Raw genomic sequence first — 19,308 nt, forward strand, 5'->3', positions numbered from 1 at the left:
CCATAAGAGTGAGTAGCTAAGATGAAGAATATAATTATCGGAGGAAAGGGGGTCAAGAAAAGACGCCAGGTTATCTGAAAGATCTACATGGATATTAAAACCACCAAGAATTAAGATAGTAGTGCAGAAGACGGTGATAGTGAGCGAAGAGATAAAAATATTCAAGGAATGAAGAAATCTTGAATATAACTGCTGCAAGGAGAAATGATGGGTAGCAGAGTCTGGTGGCATGAGATTCAAAGTTTGGCAATTTTAAGGAGGTAGACAGAGCAGTAAAAAAACAATGAGGATGTTTATCCTACAACATCAAATGCAAATCAAAATGACCCAACTCCCCAAAATATTTTTATTCATATGGAATGTAAGTTTTCTATTGCTTAATCTATTATTTAACAACAGAGAGGTTTTTAAAATATCAATAGGTAGAGCTCCCATTGTGGCTTAGTGGTAACAAACCTGACTACTATCCATGAGGATGCAGGTTCGATCCCTGGTCCCACCCTGTAGGTTAAGGATCTGGCGTTGATACGAGGTGTGGTGTAGGTCACAGATGTAGCCCGGATATGGTGCTGCTGTGGCTGTGGTGTAGGCTGGCAGCTGCAGTTCCTATTCAACACCTAGCCTGGGAACTCTCATATGCCTCAGGTACGGCCCTAAAAAGAAAAATAAATAAATAAAATGTCAATAGAGATAGTCATAGACTGAATGATTCAATATTGTAAAGACATAAATTTCCCCCAAGATGATCTACCAAATCTTAATTCAAAATTTTAGGTTTTAATTTTTGTGGCACTTGACAAGCTAATTCTAATACTTACATGGAAGTACAAATGACAAAAAAACCAAGATCCTCATGAAGATTAAGATGTAAGACTTGCCTTACCAGGTGTTAAACATATTATAAAACTATACTAATTATGACAGTGTTCAATTAGCACATAAATAGGCAAATTAAAAAAATGGAACACAGGAGTTCCTGTCGTGGCTCAGTGGAAACGAATCTGGCTTTGCTCAGTGGGTTAAGGATCCTGTGTTGCCATGAGCTATGGTATAGGTCACAGATGCAGCTGGGGTCCAGCGTTGCTATGGCTATGGTGAGGCCAGCAGCTACAGCTTCACTTCGACCCTTAGCCTGGGAGCCTCCATAGGCTGAGGTGCAGCCCTAAAAAGACTAAAAAAAGAAAAAAGAAAAATGGAACACAGTACAAAGCCTTTCTAGAGTTACACCTTTATAGACCTACGATATATACTGATTTTTTTTTTTCAGGTATTCTTTGGCCTATATAACTACCCTCATTAACAAACTGCATGGTATTTGGCTGGGGGGAATAAGCCTAAATATATATATCTCAATCTTTACACTACTCCTTCATCCCTCAAAAAACCTAAACCATAAAAAAGAAAAGGGAGGAGTTCCCGTCGTGGCGCAGTGGTTAACGAATCCGACTAGGAACCATGAGGTTGCGGGTTCGGTCCCTGCCCTTGCTCAGTGGGTTAACGATCCGGCGTTGCCGTGAGCTGTGGTGTAGGTTGCAGATGCGGCTCGGATCCCACGTTGCTGTGGCTCTGGCGTAGGCCGGTGGCTACAGTTCCGATTCAACCCCTAGCCTGGGAACCTCCATATGCCGCGGGAGCGGCCCAAGAAATAGCAACAATAACAACAACAACAACAACAACAACAAAAAAGACAAAAGACAAAAAAAAAAAAAAAAAAAAAAGAAAAGGGAGAAACATTTTTTTAGGTCTTAGATTAGAAATGGCCTTTCTAAACAAAACTAAGTAAAATACAAAACTATATTAAATTTTTAAAATTCTGAATATAGAAAGATATTATTAAAAAGTTAAAATTTAAAACCCCAAAACTTAAAATATGTATATACATATGGCACCCAACACCTAATTTCCTTAATAAGTAATAAATGACCATAAATAAGAAAAAACCAACAACCAATCATTAAAAAAAAAAAAAACACTAAAAAGGAGTTTCCATCGTGGCTCAGCAGAAATGAATCTAACTAGTATCCATGAGGACGCAGGTTCGACCCCTGGCCTTGCTCAGTGGGTTAAGGATCTGGCATTGCTATGACTTGTGGTACAGGTCGCAGATGAGGCTCAGATTTGGCATGGCTGTGGCTGTGGCTGGCAGATAAAGCTCCAATTCAAACCATGGCGTCAGAACCTCTGAACCTCCGCATGCCATGGGTGCAGCCCTAGAAAAAAAAAACATAAAAAAGTCATCACTATAAAAGCAAGATATTATTACTTTTGGACAGAGAGGGAGGAGATAAAAGGAGACACAGGGCTGTGATTGGAATGGGTCAAATGGAGAGACTTCTGAGGTGATTATCAAAGCTTTATTTCTTGATCTGCATGGTGGTAAAGTTCACCTTATAGTAATTTCTAAACTTAACATTTATTTTTTGTGGGTTTTTTTTTGTGTGTGTCTGTATTTTACTTTGTAATAAAAAGGCCAACAATCAAAACAATCTAATGGAAATGGGCAAAGAACACAAATCAAGAATTTAAAAAAAGTACCTTTCAAACGTAGAAAAATGCATTCTTATCCTTAACAACTCACAAAAACGCAAATTAAACAAAAAGATATTCTTCATTCAGACTAGAAAAATTGAAAAATGAATAACAAATAATATTGGCAATAGTGTAGAACAAAAGGCATGCACTGCTGTAGACCAATCCCTTCTAGGATAATTAGCAATATTCTTCAAAATTTTAAATGTATTTATCATTTGACCTAGAAAGTCTACTCCTAGGAATAATCCTACAGATACATATATTTACATAAGTCTACACAAGTCTGCTTACTGATGCAGAATTATCTATGAAACACTTTATGAGAGTGAATTCTATAATCACACTGTCTAAATCTAAATCTGGTTTCAATACTTATAAGCCATATGACTTTTGACAAGCTATTTAAACTGTCAGTGCCTCAGTTTCCTTATCTGTAAAATGAAGATACTATTACTCTATAGGATTGTTATGACAATCAAGTGAGTTAACATAAGTAAAACTCTTAGAACTGTACCTAGCATATAAAGAAACATCAATATCTGCTATTAACTTTAATATTAATCTGAATGTCAAATGGTAGAAGATTGGTTAAATAACTTACACCATCCAAAAATGTATACACTGAGCATCTTCCTTGCTGTACACAAAATATGCAGCTAAATTCATAAAACAATAAACAATCATTAACTATTTTAGAATTTTTTTTTTTTGGCATTTGTCTTTTTAGGGCTGTCAATCCGCATATGGAGGTTCCCAGGCTAGGGGATGAAACCGAGCAGCTGCCAGCCTACACCACAGCCACAGCAACATGAGATCCGAGGCCTATCTGCAACCTACAACACAGCTCCAGGGCAACACCAGATCCTTAACTGACTGAGCAATACCAGGGATCAAACCCACGTCCTCATGGATACTAGTCAGGCTCATTTACCACTGAGCCACGACGGAAACTCCCTATTTTAGAATATTTTTAAGCAAAAAAAAAAAAAAAAAAAAACCACATAATTTACTATTATAAATATACCTTAATTTAGATATTAAGTGCAAATTGATCTTTCCCCATTTCATAGAATACTAGCCAATAAAACTCATTATCAATATGCAAAAATATTGTGTGTGTGTGTGTGTGTGTGTGTGTAGCTATTCACAAGTTAGTTGAATTTGCAGCTCAATGTAGCATTTTTATACAAATAAACAAGAAAACCTGGAGTTCCCGTCATGGCACAGTAGTTAACGAATCTGACTAGGATCCATGAGGTTGCAGGTTCGGTCCCTGGCCTTGCTCAGTGGATCAAGGATCTGGCATTGCCTTGAGCTGTGTAGGTCACAGATGCAGCTCGGATCTGGCGTAGCTGTGGCTGTGGCATAGGCTGGCAGCTACAGCTCCAATCAGACACCTAGCCTGGGAACCTCCACATGCGACAGGTTCGGCCCTAAAAAGACCAAAAAAAAAAAAAAATTTAGAAGAAAAACAAAAACTTTAAGAAGTACTTCCGGGAATGTAAATGAGTACAACCATTATGGAAAATGGTATGGAGGTTCCTCAGAAAACTAAATATAGAGCTATCATATGATCCTACAATCCCACTCCTGCATATACATCTGGCAAAAACTATATTGAAAATGATACGTGCACCCCTATGTTCACCGTAGCACTATTCACTATAGCCAAGACATAGAAACAATCTAAATGTCCATTGACAGATGAATGGATTAAGAAGATGTAGTACATATACACAATGGGATACTACTCAGCCATAAAAAAGAACAAAATAATGCCATTTGCAGCAACATGGATGGAACTAGAGATTCTCATACTAAGTGAAGTCAGTCAGAACAAGAAAGACAAATACCTTATGATATCACTTATATTTGGAATCTAACATATGGCACAAATGAACCTTTCCACAGAAAAGAAACTCAAAGACTTAGAGAACAGACTTGTGGTTGCCAAGGGGGAAGGATTGGAAATCTGGGATTAATACATGCAAATATTGCATTTGGAGTGGATAAGCAATGAGATCCTGCTGTACAGTACAGTGAACTAAATCCAGTCACTTGTGATGGAACATGATGGAGGACAATGTGAGAAAAAGAGTATTTTATAAATATATATATATATGTGTGTGTGTGTATATATATATATACATATATATATATATACATATGACTGAGTCACTTTGCTCAGCAGAAATGAAGCCAACTAGTATCCATGAGGATGCGGGTTTGATCCCTGACCTCAGTGGGTTAAGGATCCAGCATTTCCATGAGTTGTAGTGTAGCCCACAGACACGGCTCAGATCCCAAGTTGCTGTGGCTGTGGCATAGTCCCTCAGCTGTAGCTCCGTAGACTGGGAACTTCCATATACTGCTAGCATGGCCCCAAAAAGCAAAAAAAAAAAAAAAAAAAAAAAAAAAAAAAGAATGAACTTTTGCCACTTCCAACAACGTAGATGGACCTTGAGACCATTATTCTAGGTGAAATAAATCAGACAGAAAGACATACCACATGATCTCACATGATCTCACATGATATCTCACTTATCTGTAAAATATAAATATAAATAAACAGAAAAAAAAAAATCAAGCTCATACATACAAAGAACAGACTGGTGGTTGCCAGAGCAGGGGTAAGGAGCAAATAAGTGAAGAGGGTTGAAAGGTACAAACTTACAATTATAAACTAAATCATGGGAACATAATGTTCAGCATGTTGAATACGGTTAATAATACTGTATTGCATATTTGAAAGTTGCTAAGAGAGAAGACTTTAAAAGTTCTCACCACAGGGGAAAAATAATTCTGTAACTATGTACAGTAATGGATGTTAGCTAGACTTACTGTGGTCGTCATTTCACAATATATACAAAAATCGAATCATTATAGTGTATATCTGAAACTAATATATTGTATGTCAATTTTACTTCAAAAAAAAATTTTTTTTTTTTTGCCTTTTCTAGGGCCGCTTCCACGGCATATGGAGGTTCCCCGACTAGGGGTCTCATCGGAGCTGGACCCACCGGCCTACGCCAGAGCCACAGCAACGCGGGATCCGAGCCGTGTCTGCGACCTACACCACAGCTCACGGCAACGCCGGATCCCTAATCCACTGAGCAAGGCCAGGGATCGAACCCGCAACCTCATGGTTCCTAGTGGGATTCGTTAACCACTGAGCCACGACGGGAACTCCTTACCTCAATTTTTTAACAGAGAATTTTGTAGTTTTTTTTACCACAATTAATTTTTTTTCTTTTTTAAAGAAGAGAGCTTAAGTCCAGAAGGTCACTAAGGGATGGAAACCTTGACCACAGTGAAGGCAGAAGGGTGGATGGTGCTGCTCGGTAACTTAGGTTACTAGGCCTGGTTTTCTGCCCCGCCCCTCGCTCTCCCCCACAATAACAAGCGCTCACCACTTTCTTCAGAGACCGTGTGAAATAATCAAGAAGCTGAGGAAAAAAGTCCTATTTGAAGCACCTGAAGGGAGGCCTGCAAATTAACCAGTTCTTTAAATTCCCCCACCCTTGCGTCTTTCTCGCCTAACAGTCGGGGTTCTAGAGTGAAGAACGGGACTCAAGGCCTGGCTGGCCGTTAGGTAGTTCCTCGGACGTAAGCGTCCCACTACCGGGGTCATAGCTCGATGCCAACCCGGGGGCAAGTTTCAAACATAAGGGCGCGCTTCCCGGTCCGTCGCTTACCACCGCAGGGCCGCAAATTCAGGTCTCCTCAGCCTACCGGAGTCGCGGCTCCGCGCCCAGAACCTCCGCGCGCTGCTTACTGATTGGAACTGCTCCCACCCATCCCAGCCAATCCCGTAATGCTCTCCGCCGCTGACGCGAGGGCTGCGCCGCTGATTCAGGATTGGTAGCGGAGCTGTGAGTGTCGCACTTTTTCTGACGATTCGGACAACATGGCGGCAGAAAGCGGCAGCGATTCACAGCTGAGCAAGAGAAGGCGCCGGGTCCCGGAGGAACCAGAAAAAACGGAACTCAGCGAAAGAGAGCTGGCAGTGGCAGTGGCAGTGACCCAAGAAAATGAAGAGGAAAGTGAAGAACGCTGGGTTGGGCCTTTACCTGTAGAGGCAACATTGGCCAAGAAGAGGAAAGGTAGCTGAGATAGGCACAGAGCGAGTTGGAATGCTGCGTCCCTTGCGTGGTAGAGTTCAAGCCAGATCTCAAAACGGGGATGTGTGATTGTGGGGGTTTGTGCCCTCGGAACAAAGGGTCGTCTTTTCACTTCTCGCTCTTTTATGCTCCCGAAATAGTGATTTGGGCTGAGTAACGCGTCTTTTAAATAATATCTAACAGTATTTATCACCGATTTGTTACAATAGCTGCTAAAGCTTAACGCCGATACTTAGTTGTTTGGCCCCTCTTGTTTAATACATGCATCAGCCATGTGAGGTTGGAATTTTTAACTTATTTAGCAGATATAGAAATGAGTACTGGTTCTATTTAAGGCTTTTAGCTCTAGAGTGGTGTATGGGGCCGCCAGGGAAGGTGGTGCCTATATCAGAATCTTGAAGAATAGAGAAGTATTATTTCAGTCCTAACTTTTACACTGCTGCGTTTTCTGACCTAATTAATAAGTTTCCTGGATCACAGATTTTTTTTTATCTTAAAACCGAGGTCTGTGGTTTTCAAACTACTCATGAGGTACCATGGCCTGAAGCATTTTGCCCCTAACGTGGAATAGTGACAGAATTTTATCAAACAAGAGGAGTGGTGAAGGGGATAGATTTCTCAAGTTCTTTGAAATGTTTTCCTTGAACGTATCACACCATTAAAATATGATCTTTCTAGAAGTTCAGATCTTTACTATTCTCCCTTCTTAAAATTCTTAAGTGATTTCTCATTATTTTCAAAACAATGTCCAAACTCCCTAACATAACATACAAAGCCCTTCTTGATATGATCTCTCCTTAACCTCCCTCAGCACATTTCCATTACTTCCCTCTCCCAAAAACTTGTAGCTCCTTCTTACTCATAGGTATCCTGGTGTCTCTACCTGGAATGATTTCCCTCACCCATTTCAACTAGCTAACTATTGTTCAGCCTTTAGCAGTCAGTTGAGCTATAAACTCCTTTAGGAAACTTGCGACCTCTCCAGTCAGGGCTGGGTTTCTAAAGCACGTTGATCATAAATCTGAGGTATGTTTATCACACTGAATTTATAGTTAGCCTTCAAATTTTGTGTATTTGAATTTTGAAGAAGCTACTTTTTTGAACACTGTACACCAACACCCTGAAAGTGCATTATCTTTTTCACTGATAGTCTTCCTGTTAAATGTCCTTATAGCAAGTGTTTCCTCATTGCACTTGCTGTGTTTTATAATTATATATTTATTCATGTGATTGTTTGATTAATGTTAAGACTGTTAAGACTGTAAGAATGGAGTTCCTGCTGTAGTACATTGAGTTAAGAATCTGACCGCAGCAGTTGGGTCTCTGCAGAGACATGGGTTCTATCCCCAGTGGGTTAAAGAATCCAGCATTGCCACAGCTATGTAGTAAGTCACAACTGCAGCTCACATTGAATGCGTGGCCCAAGAACTTCCATGTGCCACAGGTGCAACCATTAAAAAGGATGAAGAAAAAAAGACTTAAGTGTATAAGAATGAGGGCCGTGCCTGTTTTGCTCCAATGCTTGGTATAGTGCTTTGAATGTAGCAGATTATCAATAAGTATTGAATGAATGAATATTACATTGTTTATACTAGTAATTTATTGCATTGTATTTCATGTCTTTTTTTATGGAAATGAGCGGAGGGAATGGAAAAATCCAAAAATACCAAAATTCTGATATTAGCATTAGAAGACAAAGAGCTTATAAAATTAACGCAGTTGAGACAGCTAAATTATTCTTTTTAAGCCAGTCGGTAGTGTATTCAGCTTGAAGAAAAAGTTGAAATTTAAAAAAATATGTATGAAATGGTAGAAAAATGTCATTGAAGATTTCTAAGAAGACAAGGGTTTAATAATATACTTAACTTTCTACAAATAGAACCACCCCCTTTAACTTTGTTCTTTGGACATTGGACTTTTGTAAACATTTTCACAAAGACACTATCAATGATTTTATGGCACTACCTTTTATTAAATTGATGTTTTCCCAAGGACAGGAACTATATTTTACTCTGCTTTATGTCCATGTGCCTTGGAAACTGTTTTGTTTTCAGTAACTGTTCAACAAGTGGACTAACACATAGCAAAGGGAATAAGTATCAGATAGGATTAAATTTAGCTACATATTATAGAAAAATCCAAAATGACAACAACATTAAAAAGATAGTGAAATACTTCTCTCATGTATAAAAGTCCTAAAGTAGACAATCTAGGATTGGTGTAGAGGCTCCAAAGGGACCTAGGGTCTTTCCAGCTTTCTGCCCTCACATCACTAGGGTTTGGACCTCATCTTTATTCTTAGTGGTGATTAGAATTACAGTGCTCATCTCCCAATTCCCAGCTGTAGGATTGAGGAATGGAAGAAGGGCACACCTCTTCAAGGAGGCATCTTGACTATTAACACTGCTTCCACTTTTACCTCATTGGTACATGATCACACCTAACTGCAGAGGTGAGAAAGACCTTAGTGCTGGATGTCAATATTCCCATATAAAAATGGGGCTTCTCTTACTAAAAATAAAGAGTCATTTGTTGGACGTAACTTTGAGTCTGCTGTATAGTAGTTATGAAAATTCATGGAACAATCATGTTTAATTTAGGAACTTTTTGTATACATGTTTGGCCATCTTTGAATTGTTTTGTTTGATATGGGTGTAATGTCATTTTTTTACGAGGAAAAATATTTATTACTTATATAATGAAATATTTCTTCAGATTACCACTCTTAAAATTTTGCCCTTGGAAAAAGTTTGAGAAGCACTCAACTGACATTCATTAGGATTTTCTTAGCTCTAAAAATAGAAGCATTTACTATGTTTACCTGTTTCAAACCCGGTATCATTGACTTCAAAGAGGATCAGTGCCTTCAAGATAAATGGATATTCTAGGTGGTCATAGGCTTCTTATTATTTATTTAAATTACCAGTAATAATTGGATCTACAAGGTTAGAAAGATGGTTGTGGTGTTTTCCTGAAGCTTGCTAAGGTTTTTTTTGTTTTGTTTTGTTTTGTTTTTAATAGAATCTTTTGTATTAAGCCAGAATCACTCAGTTCTTATGCTCTGGGAACAGTTAAGCATCTTTATATACCTGAGAGTTCCTGTAGTGACTCAGCAGGTTAACAGCCCAACATTGTCTCTGTGAGGATGCGGGTTTGATCTCTGGCCTCTCTCACTCGAGATCCAGCATTGCTGCAAACTATGGCATAGGCCACAGATTCGGCTCGGATCCAGTGTTGCCATGACTGGCATAGGCCACTGCTGTAGCTCCAATTTGACCCCTGGCCCAGAAACTTTCATTGTCACAGGTGCAACCATAAAAAGAACAAAGAAAAAAAATCTGGAAGAAAATACAAAATTGTATTTAGTTCTAGTTGTTAAAAAATAATTTTTTTTCTAGTTCTAGAGTTTGAAAGAGTCTATCTTGATAATCTTCCCAGTGCTTCCATGTATGAACGCAGTTACATGCACAGAGATGTCATCACCCATGTTGTGTGCACCAAGTAAGTCTATCACATCTTTATTTTTTTCTGAAAAGTTTACTTTCCTTAACTGCTTCAATCTTGAGATATATTTGTAGTAGTAACTTCAGGATATTAAAATTTTCTGTTTCATTCCCTAGGTTTTGTAATAGTTTATGTTAAATAAAGACTTAACATGTTCTTTCCAAAATCATACAAGGAATGCATGCTCTAAGACAGAATTCTCTACTTTGTATACATGTCTTTTGGAGATAAATTCCAAAAGGGGATGATCCAGGTAGTGTGTGAACTTCCCAGAAGAAGAGTATATTAACTAAGATGGGAGTAATTGGTAGCTGGCCTCTTAAGTACTTATGGAGAAAATGATGAGCTCTAAAACATTCTGGGCAATATAATAGGGCCTTCAAAATAGCTGAAAAGGGACTTGAAGAAGGATAATAATTGTAATATTCTACCCTTTGTTGACCTCATATCCAGGTACTGTACCAAGGCTTTTTCATAAAGTGTTTCATTTATCTTAATAATCTTCTAAGGTAGTATATTATTTACTTTCCATTTATAGATCTACATGGTTAGAAAGACAGTTGTGATGTTTCCATTCATAGATAGGAAAATGAATTTAGAAAGGTTAAATGACAGATGAGAATGGAGGAAAAAGGGTAGGACTAGATGCAGAGGACTTTCTATTCCTTTTTTTTTTTTTTTTTTTTTTTTTTTTTGTCTTTTCAGGGCCATACCCGTGGCACATGGAGCTTCCCATGCTAGGGGCCAAATCGGACCTGTAGCTGCCAGCCTATGCCACAGCCACAGCCACACCAGATCTGAGCCACATCTGCAGCCTACACCACAGCTCATGGCAGTGCCAGATCCTTAACCCACCGAGCAAGGCCAGAGATCAAACCTGCATCCTAGTCAGATTTGTTTCTGCTGAGCCATAATGTTATTCCATGAACTTTATCAGGAGTGTCATCAGACTTTTGTTTTTTTTTAAAGACCATTTTGGCTCTAGTGAAAGGAATGGATTCAAATAAAGTAAGAATGAATACAGAGACAAGTTAGGAAGCTAATATAGAAATACGGATGATGGTGGCCAGGATGATATTAGCAGTGAGTATGGAAAGAAGCAGGTGAATTACTTGGGTATTTGGATCAGTCTCTTTTTTGGAGATAGATATAAATTAAGTTAAATATATTTATGGAGTTCCCGTCGTGGCGCAGTGGTTAACAAATCCGACTAGGAACCATGAGGTTGCGGGTTCGGTCCCTGCCCTTGCTCAGTGGGTTAACGATCCGGCGTTGCCGTGAGCTGTGGTGAAGGTTGCAGACGCGGCTCGGATCCCGCGTTGCTGTGGCTCTGGCGTAGGCCGGTGGCTACAGCTCCAATTCAACCCCTAGCCTGGGAACCTCCATATGCTGCGGGAGCGGCCCAAGAAATAGCAACAACAGAAAGACAAAAAAATAAAATAAAATAAAATATTAAAAAATATATATATTTATATTTCATTTATGGGATAATTCTGACCAAATATTAGTACTTTTCCAAATCTAAAGTTGTCAGTCTAAAAAGCAGCATATAGGACTAGCATTCACTCACTCCAGGTTTCTTTATTTGTTTAGCCTAAGGCAGCAGAGTGTAGTAGAAAGATTTTTGAAGATTTCATAGAAACCTAGGTTTTGAAGTTAAGGAAAGTTTTGAAGTTATAGAAAGTTTTGAAGTTATGCAGATCTGATATTGAATGCCAGTCTCCAGCTATGAACCTGGGTGATTACATTTAATGTTTAAAAAATACTTCCTAGGAATTCCCATTTTGGCTCATTAGTAAAGAACCCAACTAGTATCCATGAGGATGCAGGTGTCATCAGTGGGTTAAGGATCCAGCGTTGCTGTGGCTGTGATGTATGGCAACTGCAGCTCTGAATCAACCCCTAGCCTGGAAACTTCATGTGCCCCAGATACAACCCTAAAAAAACACAACAACAACAACAAAAAAAAAAACAAAAACCAAATTCCTAATTTTACTTTTTTTTTTCCCCCAGTGGCTGCAACTGCATTATATGGAAGTTCCCTGGCCAGGAACCAACTCTGAGCCATCTGTGACCTATACCACAGCTGGGGCAATGCCGGAGATTGAACCCATGCTGCCAAGAAACAACACCAGATTGATCTTAAACCTGCTGCACCACAGCAGGAACCCCTTTGTTTGTTTGTTTGTTTGTTTGTTTGTTTTTGGCATCGCCCACCGCATGCAAAAGTTCCCAAGCCAGGAATTGAACCTTCACCACAGCAGCAACCTAGACCTCTGCAGTGACAATGCTGGATATTTAACCCACTGCACAGCAAGGAAACTCTGAGAGGTTTCTATTTTTATATACCTGACAGAGGAGGCAATGCTGTACAAAATCTTTTTGATGCATAAACAACTAAAATACCTTGGATAGTATAAGAAACAAACTTACATTGAATTTTGCTGCATATGAAAGTGGTATCTTGGGATTTAATTATTTGTCAGCTTCTGAAAAATAGTACATTTTCCCTGTGAAAAGACTCTGTAGGGTCATTTTAGTGTTAAAGAACCGTAAGATCTAGTGATTCCTGGTGAGTTGGGTTTTTTTCTTTCTTTCTTTTTTTAATGTCAATTCTGGTCCTATCTCTCAGGGTTAAAATTTATGCAGCAGCAACTGTTATAATATCCAGAAAAGAGCTTTAAATTTGGCAATGTTCTTTCTACCCTAAGATAAAGATTTTTTTTTAAGCTTTTATTTGAGAGTCCAAGATTCTCAGTGAATGATTGCTTCAAGAATACTGATTCATAGATCTGTTTTAGAAATTAACTTTTACAATTTAATACTTACAGAACAGACTTTATCATTACTGCCAGTCATGATGGACATGTTAAATTCTGGAAAAAAATAGAAGAGGGAATTGAATTTGTTAAACATTTTCGTAGTCACCTAGGTAAGATTTTTCCCTTTTTTATTTTTTTGACTCTCTTTAAACTGTACTGGTTAAAAAGTTTCTTTTAAAATGCTTTTTTTTTTTTTTTTCTTTGAATTTGTCCATTACATGGGTATTCACTGGAATGTTTTAATTTGATTTATTTAAATAGGAATTATTGAGAGTATTGCAGTTAGCTCTGAGGGAGCATTATTCTGTTCTGTGGGTGATGATAAAGCAATGAAGGTGTTTGATGTAGTGAACTTTGACATGATCAATATGCTGAAGCTTGGGTGAGTCTTTTTTAAAGTATTTTTTTTAACTTAGTGAAAAACATTTTGAACTGAACTTCATTTCATATGTACTTCTAAACAGTATATTGCCATTCCATTAAAATATACTTTTAGATTTTATTGGGGAAAATTATATATTATGAATCCTTGTTATGATGCTGTTTGGGGGCTTCTGCTGTGGTTTTTGTCATTAATTACAGCAGAAATGTCCAAAGAGCATCATAACAAGGATTCATTATATCTATTTAACATTACTTAATAAATTAATGAAGATCCATCGTGTCTAATTTACTGTCACATAGGAGTAACTTCTTTGCTGTGCTTATTTCACTAGTATGATATTGTATTCTTATAAGGCTTATGCACATTTTTGGAACTGTTGGTTATTTTAAACTTTGAAGTGTATTGATACACAAACTGTGCATTTAGAGTTTACAATAATGAGACTAAACAAAAGACCATAGACTGGGTAGCTTAAGCAACAGAAATTTATTTTCTCATAGTTCTGAAAGCTGGAAAGTCCAAGATTAAGGTTCCGGCAGGGTGTGGTCTCTGGTGAGGACTCTTTTCCTGGTTTCACGCTTTGTCCTCATTGCAGACAGGGCATGGAGAGGATAATATTTTCCTCTTCCATTTCTTAGAAGGCCATAGGCCTATGTGATTAGACCCCCACACTTAAGACCTCATTTACCCTAATTACCCCTTAAAGACCCTTTATCCACATACATTCACATTGGGAATTAGGACTTCACTATGTGAATTGCAGAGACAGGGGAGAGGGGTGTTCGAACTACACAATTCACTATGTAATAGAACTTCCTAAGGGAAATCAATCTCATTATTTGTGGTCAGAACTTAGTTGTTGACTACCAATATTTAAATACCTATTGATCATCTGTCTTATTCCGCAGCTTTTTTCCCCCAGACTTTAGCTATTTTAAAATATCAAATCTTTTCATAAATGTTGACCATTTGCCCCCTTTGAGGATATTGGAAGAGAACAGGCATACCTTGTTTTATTGTGCTTTGCATATAGTGTGTGTTTTACAAATAGAAGTTTGTGAATATCCTGCATGGAGCAAGTCTATACAGATACTTTTCAACAGCCTTTGCTTACTTTATGTCATCATTTCACGTTTTGTTCTCAGAATATTTCGGGTTTTTCATTATTATTTTTGTTGTGGTGATCAATGATCTTTAATGTTATTATTACAAAAAAATTATGATGTGCTAAAGGCTCAGATGACAATTAGCATTTTTAGCAATAAATTATTTTTTAATTAAGGTATGTACATTGTTTTGTTAGACATGGTGCTATTGCACACTTAATGGACTACAGGTAGTATAAACATAACTTTTATATGCACTGGGAAACCAAAAATCTGCATGACTTGCTTTATTGCCACTTTCACTTTATTGCAGTGGTCTGGTACCAAACCTGCAATATCTCCAAGGTATGCCTTTATTTTTTTAAGCTTTGATAGAAAAAGGTTTTGAGGGTTAAATTAACTCAGTCATTGGAATAACTGTGATTTCTCAGACTGACTCCTTTGGAGGAGGCAATACACAATTGAGTATATGTTTATTTTTTTTTCTGTTTTAATATTTTTTTTGAAATTTTATTTTTATATTTTTTACAGAGTAAAATACATACATTTAAACATAATTACATTCACACAGATTATTATATCATGGATCTTAAGAAACAGACTAAGCAACTCCCTCTGGAGAAGTGGAATGGAAAATATGCTGAGACAAATAGGAAATTTATTCTATACTTTATCCCATTTTGTATGGCTTTCATCTTTACTATTTAGTATTATCTATTACATTTCAATTTTTCTTTAAAAATTAGCATTATATTAAAATTGTATATATGCAACTTTGAGTATATGTTTTGTATGTTGATTAAATCTTTCCATTTCTTTTACACTTTCCCAGGTAGCATGTTCAGAGCTCATATTTTTAAGATTAAACTACTAATATGAGTGTAATATCAGAATGTTCTTTTGAACATACTCATGACTAAAATAGTTTGATCTGAAATATTTCAAGAATGGATTTATAAGGTGTACTGTTACATGCTAACCTATTTAAAAGTAAGTTATACATAGTCTGAGACACAGACTGAGATCCAAAAAACAATGCCCCAGAATGCTTTTAAGGCCTAGGTCTGTTCAGGTTTCCTTGTAAATGATCTACTGTATGCAATTGTCTTCTTCTGGTTTGATAGATCCTCATAAGTTATCATTACATCGATGAGGTCAGAAAGAGAAAAATAAGTAGCTATTCTTTATCTTCCACATTCTTTTTCTCTCTGCCACTTTCTAGCAAGGAATCTACAACTAGTTAAGTCACTGGCCAGGACATTTTTTGGTAATGAAGAGTAGGGAGGGATACTTACTTCTTATATGACCTCTTTTTTCCCCTCAATTCTTTACTATTTTAGCTATTTTCCTGGACAGTGTGAGTGGATCTATTGCCCAGGAGATGCCATATCTTCAGTTGCTGCTTCTGAGAAGAGTACAGGAAAAATTTTCATTTATGATGGTCGAGGAGATAATCAGCCGCTACATATTTTTGATAAACTCCATACATCACCTCTCACTCAGATACGGCTAAACCCAATTTACAAAGCAGTTGTGTCTTCTGACAAATCTGGAATGATTGAATACTGGACCGGTCCTCCTCATGAATATAAATTCCCCAAAAATGTGAACTGGGAATATAAAACTGACACAGATTTATATGAATTTGCCAAGTGCAAGGCTTATCCAACCAGCATATGTTTTTCACCTGATGGGAAGAAAATTGCTACTATTGGTTCTGATAGAAAAGTTAGAATTTTCAGATTTTTAACTGGAAAACTCATGAGGGTCTTTGATGAATCACTAAGTGTAAGTACAATATAAATTTAATTGAATTTTACTTTTATGAAAATGTCTTTGTTTTGTGCTATTTCTTAAAAGATATTTTTCCTGGGTATAGACATTTAGATTGAAGGTTATTTTTACCCACATAAAGGTAACTAGTTTTGGGGGAAACTTGAGTCTCAACACCTGTTTCCATCATTTGGTTCTCTAACTTCTAGTGTTATTTTGAATCCTCTGAACATCTGTTGGTTGAACTCTTGTAGCAATAATGTTTATTATATATATGACAGTGTCAATTCTACAATCTTGGTAGTCACCCCTGCATTAAGCTATCTTGAAAGTTTTGTATTAAATAAATATCTAAAAAAATTAAACCAAATGTCCAAACTAAATTGCACTCATAAAAATATTCATCTGTCCTAAATCACATTTACATGATAATCTGTCATTGTGCTCCAAATAACTTGAAACATTCTCTAAAATATGAAATTGTTATACAGTAGTGAAATCATGAAAGAGTTCATTCATTCAACAAAAATTGAGTGCTTGTTATATGAGAGGTGCATGATCATTTTATAAGGACCTCACAGGCCATAGCTGCATTGTCCAGTTTGATAGCCAGTAGCCACATATGGCTACTGAGCAAGACTTGGTATGCGGCTGGTCTAAATTGAGCTGGACTGAAAGTATGAGATAAATATTGGACTTCAAAGACTTAATTTAAGAAAAAATATATAATTTATCTCAATTATTAACATTGCTTAATGTTTTAAGGGTAGTTCCCATCATGGCTCAGCAGAGCATTCATGAGGATACAGGTTCCATCCCTGGCCTTACGCAGTGGGTTAATGATCTAGCCTTGCCATGAGCTGTGGTGTAGGTCACAGATGCGGCTTGGATCTGGCGTTATTGTGGCTGTGGTGTAGGCCAGCAGCTATAGCTCAGATTTGACCCCTAGCCTGGGAACCTCCATATGCCACAGGTGTGGTCCTAAAAAGACAAAAAAGATATTGCTTAATATTTTAATATTTTTATATTTCTTAATGTCTTGATAATATTTTGGACCTATTAGGTTGAATAAAACATTCAGATTAATTTCATCTGTTTATTTTTAGTTTGTTTAATATAGCTACTAAAAAAATTAGAATTATGTGGTGTGCATCATATTTCTATGGGAAAGTACTTGTCTGTAACTTATAAAATGCACTAGATATATTATTTCTGTAGAGAAACAGTAGTTCTATTAACTGTTTTATTTTTTTAACTTAAAAAAGTTAGTGTAAACTTTTTTTTTATGACTGAACTTACTAATAGCTTTTGATTTTTGGCGTATGGTGTTTAGAATCCTTCTTAAGAAGATAAGTATACAAACTGTCAGTGACTCCTAATATATACTCTACTTCTTTTTAAACTCTCTTTGCCTTTATCATGTAAGCTCTTCTGTTAAATGGTTTATTTCCTAGATGTTTACTGAACTGCAGCAGATGAGGCAACAACTACCAGACATGGAATTTGGCCGACGAATGGCTGTAGAACGTGAATTGGAGAAGGTGGATGCAGTAAGATTAATTAATATAGTTTTTGATGAAACTGGACACTTTGTGCTATATGGAACAATGCTGGGCATTAAAGTTATAAATGTTGAAACAAACCGGTAAGCTTTAATATAATGTATGCTTTTTGAAAGTGTATTTTTAAAGGACCATTTCCTCCTTCTGGGAAACAATGGAAGTTTTGTTTGTTCCAGGACAAGTGGAATGGTCCCAAATGTCTAAACTTAACCAAATGTTTTGACTGGATTTTTCTGCGGTCTTTTGGTTGTTTATAATCTTATGTAAAAAGTTTCCACTCATGTTTGTAAAAGAAATGGCAGGAAGATATGCATAGTTTCAAGTTTTGTTGTTGTTGTTTGTTTTTTTTTTAACAAGTTTCAGTCTGTCTTTTGCTTATTGATTTAAATTAGTCTGGTTCATATTAAATGTTGCCAAGTATTTTAACCACAGAATTCAGCAGAACATCCTGCTAGACATAAAATCAGAGGTTAAAATGCATGAAACCACAATAAGCCTTTTGTGCAAACAGTCCATTTGGTCTTAGAACAAAATTGCTATAATCAGATACTATCACTGAATGTAAATGAAAAGAACTTAAAGTATATCTAAAGGAGGAAAAATTTTATGCTGTGCATTCTCACATATAAACAAACTTATATTGTAGTTCTTAGCAATACAAAATCTGAAGGCTTGCAGAAAGATTAAAATAATAGGGATAAAAATGTATGACTGAATAATTGTACTTTTTTAACCTGAAAATTATAGACACCTACCAATTTAAAATAACTTTTGAAGCACTTTTAAGAAATCTTTCCCTAGTTATTTTGTACAAAGATAAAGAATAGTTGATTCCTAGCTTTTACCTGTAATGTTGCTGTAATTGGTGTTAATCCTTATAATTTTATTATATAAAAGAATGGTGTATTTTCCAGGTGTGTGCGGATCTTAGGCAAGCAAGAAAATATTAGAGTAATGCAACTGGCTTTGTTCCAGGGAATAGCCAAAAAACATCGTGCTGCAACTACTATAGAAATGAAAGCTTCTGAAAACCCTGTTCTTCAGAATATTCAAGCTGACCCAACAGTAGTCTGTACATCTTTCAAAAAGAATAGATTTTATATGGTATGTGGAAGTACTAGGAAATAGTACTTAGATCTTAGAGTTTCTTCCAGTTTGGTTGGAGTTTTATTTTTTTCTAGCTTGTACTTTCAAATGAAGAGAATGTTGGAAATAATAGACTTTGTAAACAACCCGCATACCATCTTACAACATTAATATTTTAGAATTTTTAACTAGGGCTTGATTTTAAGTATTTCTGTACTGTTTTCCATCCTATTTTGAACATTTTCAACCTGACCTTTATAGCTATTTGTGTTGTCTAAAAGAATAAGAAGTAAGTGGCCGAGGTAATAATCACACCCAAAATAGTTTGTGGTGTAGAGTTTAAAAAATTCTTCTGTGTTAAAATTTTTCACCTTTTACATTTGAACATAACTTGCACACTTCCTTCTCTAAATATAT

The 19,308-nt window shown here is 36.7% G+C and overlaps 2 protein-coding genes across 12 annotated transcripts in view; one reads left to right on the forward strand and one right to left on the reverse strand.

Annotated features, from left to right (window-relative positions):
* The window catches only part of CENPK (centromere protein K), a 71,893-nt gene extending 65,536 nt beyond the window's left edge, over window positions 1-6,357 (reverse strand). For 3 of the 7 annotated variants that reach the window (XR_002339607.1, XM_021076786.1, XM_003134008.6), the window contains exon 1: window positions 6,228-6,356. The gene's annotated coding sequence lies outside the window, so the exon portion shown is untranslated. Of the gene's footprint in view, window positions 1-6,227 lie in introns of all 7 variants that reach the window. The other 4 variants (XM_021076785.1, XM_021076787.1, XM_021076784.1 and 1 more) reach the window with 2 other exon arrangements.
* The window catches only part of PPWD1 (peptidylprolyl isomerase domain and WD repeat containing 1), a 32,448-nt gene continuing 19,548 nt past the window's right edge, over window positions 6,409-19,308 (forward strand). The window contains exons 1-7 of one of the 5 annotated variants that reach the window (XM_021076546.1): window positions 6,409-6,635; window positions 10,052-10,154; window positions 12,989-13,089; window positions 13,241-13,361; window positions 15,811-16,258; window positions 17,698-17,888; window positions 18,720-18,909. In XM_021076546.1, coding sequence (XP_020932205.1) covers window positions 6,440-6,635; window positions 10,052-10,154; window positions 12,989-13,089; window positions 13,241-13,361; window positions 15,811-16,258; window positions 17,698-17,888; window positions 18,720-18,909 — 1,350 coding nt within the window. In that variant the 5' untranslated portion in view covers window positions 6,409-6,439. Of the gene's footprint in view, window positions 6,636-10,051; window positions 10,155-12,988; window positions 13,090-13,240; window positions 13,362-15,810; window positions 16,259-17,697; window positions 17,889-18,719; window positions 18,910-19,308 lie in introns of those variants that run through there. The other 4 variants (XM_021076547.1, NM_001244421.1, XM_005672480.3 and 1 more) reach the window with 4 other exon arrangements.

The sequence above is a fragment of the Sus scrofa genome, chromosome 16, assembly GCF_000003025.6.
Source record: "Sus scrofa isolate TJ Tabasco breed Duroc chromosome 16, Sscrofa11.1, whole genome shotgun sequence".
Taxonomy (NCBI): Eukaryota; Metazoa; Chordata; class Mammalia; order Artiodactyla; family Suidae; genus Sus; species Sus scrofa.